An 11,332-nucleotide genomic window follows, 5' to 3' on the forward strand; every position below is an offset into this window, starting at 1 on the left:
GTTAGTATTTTCCAATCAATAGAAACGAATATGTCAACGCGCTAAAAATTAATATTACTGATCAATTAGGTATACTAATTGATCTGAGTGGAGTGAAAATTGAATTTTGTTTTGGGTCTTAAAAAGTTTAATGAAATTATTTAACAAAATCTATCTATAATAAATGTGGATCAATAAGAAACAACTATTATATACAAGACAGTATGGTAGCAGGATTGGTAGTTTCTTTAAAAATACTGTCAATAGTCAATTATTCAAGACGTTCATAAAAAGTATTAAAGATAAAGCTTGTTCCATGCATAACATTATGATTAAACCTCTACTGGAATTATTTAAAAATAGCGTGATTGAACATGGAAAAGATTTTGTAGATTATGATCAAAGAAAATTAAATAATGTGAGATCTCTAAGAGATTTAAATTCAAGTAATATAGAGATATTTTAATAAATATATTTATGATCAGAGGAAAGGCTTATTGGAGGCAATAATTTTAGGGAACGGACTTGAACTACATCCCTGGCGATGCTTTTGTTGATACCCTCAGTGACAATCAAAATCAAATTACTGTTTGAAAATCCTTGAAAATTTATTTATTTTTTTCTTCTGCATATAAATGGCAGTCAATCAAGTTCTTGCTTCTTATTGGAAAATATTTAAAAAGATTTTTACTAATGATTCTACAACCAAATTGGAGAAAACTATGCGAATTTATCTCAACAATTAAATTATGATGTCATTTCCAAAGTTGTGGAATCTTGGATTCTTTCAAGTGATAGTTACTTTAAGCGAAAGGTAAAATAACATCATTGGATGGAATTAATATGCGAAATAAAAATGAAGCTAATTTAAAAACTATTGTATTAAATTTGTTTAGAAATGCTGAGTAGATTATAAATGTAAAATATACTGAAATTTTTGATTATGTAGGTATAATGACTGCTCTTAAGAATTTATTAGAATTTTCAGAAGACCATAGTCAAAGCTCACCTACTAATATGTTTAGGTATGAACAAAAAATCCGATCTATTGATTCGTTTAAAACAGATACTGAGTTTGAAAATACTTTTACATCTGTTGCAGTAGGTGATGAAACTATTAAAATAAAAAAACAACATTTTTAAGATTGGATTATTTAAAAGATTGAATAAAACCAAAGAAAGTCGGGTAGTTAAAATAAATTTACCATTATCATGATTATTTGGATTTTGTCAAGATATCAATCGTTTTTTCGTGTTTCAAATTATATCAGAAAAGAATGATATTTTCGGTATAAATGCAATACATTTATCATTGATGTTACCAGGATTACATCCCAGTTTACCAGAAGTGATTCAATTGGAAGATATATTTGCGAAGAAGGTGGAACAATTAAAAGCTGGATTAGGAAAGGGCAACTCATTTTAATTAAGATTTAATGCATGTAACACGTGTAAAAATGGTTAATAAAATAGATAGAGAATTGACATGGAGGGTAGTCAGTGAATGATATAATACAACTAAAATTGTTTTTGTGGTCCTTAAATCTGAGAGAGATAACACTTATACGCAAAGCTTTATAGTATTTGACCAAAAATTAAGAATATTTAACGAATTAACGTAAACATTTGACTTTAAAATTTCAGAATAATGAGTCACAGGCAAACGAAAGGAAATGCTTTAAAATATTTTGATTCAATAAGAGAAAAAGAACCAAAATAAAATTAATACTCCAATAAATTCCTTCACAACAAGGTTTATTGAGAAAAGTCGTTCAAAAGACTTGAAACTGAAATAGCTACGTTTAACGCCTCAACCAGTATATGCAAATATGCAGACAGGAATTGTCGGTCAGTATGCTTAAAATTAGGCAAAAGGAAAAGTGACGAAAAAATGCAGATTGTATAATTTCATGCATTTACGCAAGGGCGCCTGAAAAACCCTATAAATCTGAAAATCTCGAGCAGGCTCTTACCTTGGTCGAAACGAAGGCACAAACCGATGAAGCAATGAAATAACTCTGATCATATACCAATAATTGGCAGAGAATACCATGATAATGTTATTTACGAAAGCATGTGAAATTCGGGGAACTACGTTTGAAGCGACGGCATTACGAAAGCAGTGGCAGTGAAACAAAACACAGAGTTTAATATCATGAATTTACGTCACGGTTCCTTAGAAAAGCTTCTAAAACTAATAATATAGCGATAAATCTCGAGCAGGCTATTACTTCAGTAGAAAAGCAGGCAAAAACCATATGAAGCGATGAAAAAATGTTTGTCATATATCAAATATATCATTATAAATACCATTTTAATGTTATTTTTGAACGTCTGTGAGATTTAGGGAGACAGTGCTTAAGGCTATGAGGTTTGCGTATGGCCGAGGGTCATTATCTAAGAAAGTAACCGTCTCATGTCACAGTATTATATTTTTAAAGGCTTGGAGCTTCAAATACTGTGGGCAGTCATCACTTCTTCCTACAAGCAATAATAGAGCTAATGACAACAAGTGAAAAGTATATAGAAAACGTATAGACTCTGATGAGATGCCAAATTACAAGATTTTATAAAAAAAAGGCTCAGTTTCTATTACTCTGGCAGACTTAATTGCTGAAAGGCACGATATCACACCAAATACAAAATAGAGGTTTCAAGTGCAATATATTAATCTGTGTCCACCACAAAGTAGAAAATAACCTGGAAAGACATGGACCATACATTGTTCTTGAATTTTTACCAAACTTACTGACAGTATGTCATTCAGCAGGGCAAACAAATAATACCGAAGAATCCTGGGAAAGCGTAAGAAATTTGTATAAAATAACAGTGACTTTTTCAACGTGGACGCCAGCCTATTTTTGCTTTGGCAGCCTGACTGTTGCCAAAACTGAACCTTTCTAATTAGTCCCCACATAATTTAAAATCTTGTAACATAGAGAGAATTAATGATTTTCTGATTCTGCTTTATTTCAAAATTGAGTATTCTAAAATTTTAGTGTTTTTAATGGATAAAGCTGCTTCAAAATCTCTATTTAGAGAGACAGTTCTTAGAAAATATACTCATAATATACAGAGGTGAATTAGAAGACATAAAAATACACTGTCTTCTCTTATAGATCACAAACTGACAATTTTTGGAGAAATTTTCCTAGATTTAGTACATGGAATACGAAAATAATGATAAAAGCATTAATATCTGAGCAGCTGACAATTTTCTTGTATCCTAGAAGTAGATACAATAAGAAATTATGGAATTTTATTGGATAAAAAACAAATAATGTTACTATAACAAAATCGAACACAACGGATAGACAAGTTTGAGTGGCGTTCGACAATAGTCATTATAACCCCGAAAATATTTTCAAATTAGACTGGGGAATAACGCAACAAGGCGAAACCATGGCTCAATTCTTAGCAACGTCAAGTACAACTAACTAAATTTTTTATCTATCGACGCCATATTAAGAGGATATACCTCAAAAGACTACCCTCGTCCAGAGTCAAATCATAGAAATTAATGAAGGGATTGCCTTTTATTGGAATTATTCAGTCTAAGTAATGACAAAGTAAAAACAAATAAGACAAACATTGGAATGGCAGAAAATATTCCAAATAGAGTATTAAACTCAAAGCAGTCCATAATTAAGTATTAATAGTGCAAGTAAATAGCAAATAGCGAAGAAATCACAGTAACTACAGAATTTTTAAATGACAAAAAATTTATTCGTTAAAACAGTTTGAGTTAGATCATTAACCAGAAAATATTAAAACCTAAGTTTGAAATATTTTTTAGGTTTACAAATGGGCATCGACAAGACATAGAGCAGATTACAGATTAAGACACCTCATTACACACAGAATACCAAACCATGGGCAAATAATTAAAAAGAACCCAAATAATCCATCATACAACTTAAAATCTTGGACAACCAAATCAAAGATATGGAAAAAGAGGAAGTAAATAAAGAATATGTCAGAGGATGGTGTTTTCCACTAGTAGTATTAAGTAAGAAAGAGAGAACATCAAGAAGCTGTGTAGACTTTAGGACGCTAAATGCAATCATAATAAAAGATTTTGTAAAGTTATGTAGGATAGATATGATCTTTGATTCACTAGCAGGGAAAAAATACTTCACAAGTTTTAATCTTTTAACCGAACTTTGACAAATTGCGTAAGACCCAGTAATTTAGCTCAAAGTAAACGTAATTTTGCACGATGGAAGGCCGCTGTTGTTTGAACACATGCGTTTATGCTTATTTTTTGTCCCAATTACATTAGCCGAATTATTACTTTAGTAATAAAGGGATAAGAACAAGAGAAAAACATAGTGTTCGGGACAAATAGAATAACAAATATAGTATGCTATTTCGACGACGTGATATTAAATACAGAGAAAAAAGAATTTCATTTAAATAGTCTAAGGAGAATCCTAGCAAAATTCAAATAAGCAGGTCTAAGGGTGAAACCTAAACCACTACTAGCTATAGTACTAAGATCAGTCATCCTTGAATACTTGATAAATCAAAAACCAATTTCACCCAATCCTAAAAAATCGACAATTATATAGCGGTTAAAGCAACCGTCTGATATATTAGTCTTTGGAAATTTTATTATTTCATGAGATAGGTCAAGGATAAATGGCTAAACCTGTAACTGATCTTGTAAAATGATCGAGTTGATTTGACTGCCTATCAATGCAATAGAAGCCTTTGAGACCCTTAAAAAAATTACCTAATGCACAGGTAATTAGATTATCGATGTGACAGCATACAGCATTTGAGGAGTGTTATGGAATAAAGACCCTGATTGCTAAGAATTAATCTTAAAATATGCTAGCCACATCTTGACTGAGGCCGATAGAAAATATTTGACGTATGACAGATAATTTTTACTGCCATATTGTAAAACAAACATTTTATGCTTTCCAAATATATATATATATATATATATATATATATATATATATATATATATATATATATATATATATATATATATATATATATATATATATATAATTCCCTCAAGGTTTGTTTTCTGTACATATACCAGGTCTCAAATTTTTATTTTCTTGTATTATTACTTCTTTCTTTGTATTTTTCCTTTTGGACTGCCTCGACATTTTAGTTCTGCTTTACTTCTTCAATAGTTTTCTTCACATGACATTATCATCTTCTATTTATATAGTTTAATTTTGGAAAAAGTCTTATCGCTTCCGATTAAATCGTTACAAATTCTTGGGTTTCTAAAATGCTGAAAAGGAATTGTATATCGTTCAAAATTCACAAGAATAACATGTCAAGAAGCAAAGGCTTCGTAAATGTTGAAGGCAGTTGCTTGGTCCTTTTTTTACGTGAATGCTAAGTTACTTCAATGCTAAGCTATTATGCTTACTTTCAAATCACGCTTGTGATGTAATGTGAGGTAAACAAGCATTTTGTTCAGAGATATTTTGTTATTTTGTCATTTGCTCTAAAACAAAGACCACTATCAGATAGAGGGATTTTGAAGAAAATATCGCGTTCTAATAGTATTAAGTTTACTAGAGTTATCACTATCTTGCTTGCCTTGTCATTCCCAATTGAAAAAGCGTACGGATGTGAATTAGAATGATCTACGTCCATTAACACATACATATTTCCTTTTTCAGTCTTTTGATTTCCTGTGTTGTCTAACTGTCCATTGATTATAAATCCAAATGTAACTCATGGTGCTAAAACGTGATCAAAGACAAGAACTGTTTAACCTCTTCTGCCTCCATCACAGAGAAAAAATCCCCTTCCCCAAACCTTTCCCCATCCTTTGTCAAGCAGTAACTAAAAGTTTCATTCCTTAACGTTACCTTATTCCTTACTGTTAAACTTACTTACTGTTAATTCCTTACTGTTAAAATATAACTCAATCCTTCTTTGAAGGTCAATATCAAAAGTCTGTTTTTTGTTTATCAACAACACTGCCTGAGAATTTTAAATTCATGGATCGTAATTTCTCAAAAATATATCAAGTTCAGTTTTGATTTTCTAATTACGTGTGATGTCTTTCAATTCACCGTGCTACTTTGTACAAAATATCATGTTTAAATCTCTCAGAAGTTTACACTGCAAAAATATTTGCATAGATTGGACACTGAAATTGTTTACACTCTTCTCACCCAAACGTGGGATCCGAAAGCCTCCCTCTGTATTCTCCTCTGTTCTCTATTAAACATTATCTGAAAGTGCCAAATTCACCAATAAATATACTTTCTACTTATGACAAAATCAAATGCATAGTCCTAGATATACAGAGTACCCTTTGATCTAATCACTTTTCCCTTCTTTCAATTAAAGTAATTGGTCATCAGTCCAATTTCTCCATGCCTTGCCTGAACGTTTTATTTTGTTTTACTAAGCTATCCTTGAGACGTGTAGATAATCGCAGATTTCGTTTGCCTGTAGTATTTTTTATGTAAATACTTAAAACCCATGTTTATTTCAGACCTGACAATATCAAAGTCTAAGAATATGGGCCAAATGAATAGTCCTTAAGAGACATTCTAATCAGAATCATAAATGAACAGTGAAAGATTTACAGAATTCATAGGCAAACCCCAGGGTCCAAGGAAATAGGGACTTGATTGACAATGAAGGCCCATTTGCTAGACCTTAAAAACTTTTAAAATGGATCTTTTAGTATTTTGACCCAATACCGTTAGACTTAGAGGAGGATAGGAAACCTAGAACTGATTTTTATTTTTCCTTTCACCCTTGTCTAATTACCTAGGTAAAAAATTTCAAGCTAAATAGGTACAAACGAAATTTTCCATTTTTACGATCCCCTTTTTCGAGGCCATGTAGTGTGTCTGCATCCTTGGTTTCTATTTTATAAATTTGGTTACTTTTGTTCCGTAAATTATTTTGCCCTTTTTTTTATTCCTTAATCTTTGTTTTGTGTAATAAAATCTTTGATCTTTTTCGTCCAGAAAATAACACCTGAAATCTTCAAACTAAAAATAAACACAACGTAAAGCAAGGATATTATTACACTACTAAATCTACGTTTGAACAATGGGAGGCTTGAATTGTTCATTACTTCCACCGTAGGATCTTTAATGGTCATGTTATTACCATGATATACGACTTTTCGATTGTTGGACCAATAAATATATGCTTTTGGATTACTTAAAAAAAAAACAGATATCTCGGAATCGTGATCATATGTCATTTCAAATTATATTAAGCAGCCCAAAAGGGGCTGAAAGATAAATATTTGCCCTATAATCACTTTGTAGCTGTGAAATTTGTACTAAAGTAGCCCAATTGCATTCAAAAGAGCCCTTCAATAGGCTTTATGATAGTCTTTTTTGTAAAAAGTTACCAGGAATAAAGATATTTTCGGCAAGTAAAAAAAATATACATTGATTTTTTAGAAAATTTTTTATGCACACAAGTGCATCAGAAAACCCATCACACGTGCATCCGATGCACACACGTGCTTCAGATGCACACACGTGCATGTGAAAAATGAAATTCACTTTTCCTCCGCTCTTTTACCATCTAGCTACTTGTTTTTTGCCACTCTAATTTGATTTAACATTTCTTATGGTTTAATAATTGATAACATGATTTTGTTTTATTTCATCTAACTTCAAATATATCTTAATTTTAAAGACTCTTTACATAACATTTGATTTAACAGTTTTTAAATAATTACTTAAATCTTTGAGAAGTTATAAACATCTTGGAGACTCTAGAAAATATTTCTTTTGTTTTGTATCTTTCATGTAAGCAGAGAAATAGTATGTGACCAGTTTAATCAAACTCTTCACTACAAACCTTAAGACTCTTCAAACTTAATATTTAGTTTTAACTAAAAGAAACACTTTCCAACAGAAAAATCCTTAAGGATATAAACAATTAATAGATCTAGTATACCTTAGGAACATAGGTTTCAATCAAAATGAGTGCATCGACCCATGGAGAATTAATGTTGGCGATTAAGCTCTGGAATGAATTTGATGTTTCTATAGATAATCCGATGTTTATTCCTGTAAATTTTTCAATTTTTTGATATGGTGAATCTGATGGATAAAACAGTCTTTTGTTCCTTAGGTACTCTATAAGACGAGCTTCTTTTGAATCAGCTTTTTCCACAAGCAGCTGTTCAAATAAAAGGCTTGAGTAAGAAGTAAAGTACATTTCTTGAATTCGAAAATTTGATGCCCACAGAAAAGATATGGTAATAATTATTACAAAAAGCACAAATATTCTTAACTTCAATTTTTTTGATTTTCTCAAGCTAATACACATCTTGAAAGATACTTTTAAAAATCTCTGTTTATTCCTACATGCTAAATAGCGTCCTAAATAGTATATAAAATCCGGTTTTATGTTAGCGATTAACTCACTGGTTTAACTTCTTTTATTTACTGAAGTTGGACTAAGAAACATTCAATAATAATTAACATTCCATGTTAAATATCTACATAAGAAAACTGAAGTGAAAAGATGGAAATTAAAACGAACAAAAGTTAAAACAAATAATAAAACAATATTAAAAAGAGCTAAATAAATATGCCCTAAATATGTTCTTTTCACCTTTCATTCTACCAATAAGTCATACTGTTAGTGAGATAGATACATCTTGAGATTTATTAGAACTTAAAAAAGCCAAAAGGTGACCAACTGTTTTTTATCCAAATTTTACAAAATTCAATGTATTATGAAATAGTAAAAAGAAAAAAATATAGTTTATTTGTCTAATTAGGTGAATTGAAACTTTTAAGGTGAATTGAAGAATTTTCTTGTAGATGAAACCCTTTTTGTTGTTCAAAAATGAAAAGGAATTATTTCGAATCTTCTCAAGATATATTTTTTTTGGATAAGTTTTCAAAAATACCAACATCATCCTTGCCTTTTGGCTGACCATTAGTTTCAAATTACTGGTCTTGCTAAATTGTTTGGACTGCTATTTATCAACTTTGCTCTTTTAGTGGTCTGGATTAAAGTTAACATAAAATCTAAGAAATAATTATATGTTTTGGGAACAGAAGCTATTTGTGCATCGAATGTCAAATTAGTATGACACGTGGTATTATAATGTGAATTTAAAATAAAACTTAATCAAACAAAAGGAAACAGGCTAAAACTTAACCCCAAAAGAAATTATTTTATGTATTAAAGGTTGAATACACCCTGCTCTTTGAACTCAGATCTGCTGAATACAGATATAATCTTGTAGCTGAAATACCATTTCTGTTTTAATGAAATTATAATTAATATAGATAATGTATAACAGCTTTATGTGGGATTGGATGATATAGATGTAACTTGCTTACATTATAATTGATAGATCAATAAAAACTATTTTAATAAAACTTTAAGACAACAATCCTTTGAAAACTGGAAAACAAACAAACAGAAGCCAAAACGAACAATGAAGGCAGATTGAAGCAAACTGTTCGTGATGACAAGATTTAAGTATAGAGCCACTGGGATAATAAGTAACTGAACCTCTAAAAAAATAAACTCTAAATATGTATACCAAAGGATCTGTAAAAATATTCGCTGATTCTGCCGATTCAAAAGAAATAAGTTTCATTCAGTTTAGTGCTATCCCTCAAAGAACATCAGAATGGAAATGTTTTCTGATCTCAAATAAATGAGATAGGGAAACAACCACTAAAAAAAATAGAATCTTAACAAAAATTTAACCATCTGATTCAGCGCATCAAAGAGCTCTACTTAAGAGAGATTCAAACTCCAATCGGCCAAAGTGGGTAAGTTTTATTGTTTGACAGGAGAATCATCTCAGATACGTGTTTATTTGTTTTTTCCCAGGAGTAATCATAACAACGAAGTAGTCATAGAATTTTGGGAAATGGCTCATTTTTAGGAAACCATATAGCTCCAGTACCCTTTTAAAGTGACAAAAAAGACTGAATGGCAACTGGATCCGATCCAACGCTCTTTTTTCTGAAATCGTCAAAACAAAGTTTTGAGATAGACATTTTGTTCAGTGTAGTTTAAGGGCCCAGTAATAATACCTTTGGAAAAAATAAGACCCTCAAAGCCCATTAGGAGAGGTTCTTAAATTAAAAAAAGTGTCCATAGCTATTCAATAGTTTTTGTTATTGGACAGTATGCAAACATTTCTTGGGTATGGGTGGACGACAAATTTTCTGTTGAAAAATTGCAGACAGGGAAAATTTTCCAAGGGAGGAAAGTTTCCGTGGGTTGATTTTTCCAGTGAAGATTTTTCACCGGGCGGCTTTGCCAAAATTCCCATACATGAACCTTTTTATATGGCTTGCTTTGTCTTTGCCAACTCAAATTTACGTGTGAAGACTGTATTATATAGATGACGTTTCCATCGTGAGGAAGATTTTACCGTGGAAGTTTAGTCGGTCTTCCTGGTAATATTTAAAAATACGATCATAAACAAGAAGATAATCAATTTTTTTAAACTAAAGGCAAGGAAAAATGTTAAAAATTATAACAAACAAAAATGATTATGTATATGAAGGGTATTAAATCATGTCCAACACCTCACTCTTTTACTATTTTGAATTTCGTCCCAGTTCCTTAAGAATGACTCCTGAAACACAGGTATGGTTTCATGAAAACGATAGGAAGCGTTTTTAAAATTATTAAAGATCTTTAGCGTGAAGAGCAAGGTGTTGACAAGGGGGCAACACCCCTCACAAATGTAAAAATTTGTGCTTGTCTTAAGTTTATATGTTGCTCCTTACTTTGATTTAATTTCTTTTTAATTAATATAATAGCAACAGAAATCATTATGTGTCTCTACCTAAAAGTCATTCTAAGGCTTAGTTCCAGTATTTAGCATTTGCCCTTCATATTTTGTAAGGAACTTTCTGGAATGCAAATCTAAACATGTTTTCAAAATGCTATGAAAAATGAGCTTTCTAATTAAAAAATTTTACGAGAATTGGGACTTATTTTTATTTTTTCATCTACAGTGGGACCGATGTGTCATCATTTGAAATATTCTCGGAAAAAAAAACAATGATTTCCTAGCACAATATGTAATAGAAATTTTCCATGTGTCTGAGCTGAAATACCTCACCAATTTAATCAAACATCTTTCTTTGTTGAAAACAATATAAATTTGGTTCTCAGTCTGAATTCATTTAATTATGTAAAAATATTATTGTTTTGTTGGGAAAAAACTATACTTCAATTACTTAGTACAAAAGGTACTTCACATGGAATAAATCTAGTGTCCACCTACACGACGCAATTTTCATTACAACTTGTGAACTGGCAAATTTGGATTTGAGCAACACACAGGTCTTCCTTAATTCATTAAGCTCAAATAAAGCAAAAAAAAATCAAATTCAACAAAGCA

At 30.8% G+C, this 11,332-nt stretch overlaps 1 protein-coding gene across 1 annotated transcript in view; it reads right to left on the minus strand.

The window, feature by feature from the left end:
- Positions 1-8,275, minus strand: part of LOC136040739 (uncharacterized) — a 34,205-nt gene extending 25,930 nt beyond the window's left edge. The window contains exon 1 of the mRNA XM_065725046.1: positions 7,897-8,275. Within this exon, the coding sequence (XP_065581118.1) occupies positions 7,897-8,271 (375 nt within the window). The 5' untranslated portion in view covers positions 8,272-8,275. The remainder of the gene's footprint in view (positions 1-7,896) is intronic.
- Positions 8,276-11,332: the final 3,057 nt, after the last annotated feature.

The sequence above is a fragment of the Artemia franciscana genome, chromosome 21 (assembly GCF_032884065.1).
Source record: "Artemia franciscana chromosome 21, ASM3288406v1, whole genome shotgun sequence".
In the NCBI taxonomy this organism is placed as follows: domain Eukaryota; kingdom Metazoa; phylum Arthropoda; class Branchiopoda; order Anostraca; family Artemiidae; genus Artemia; species Artemia franciscana.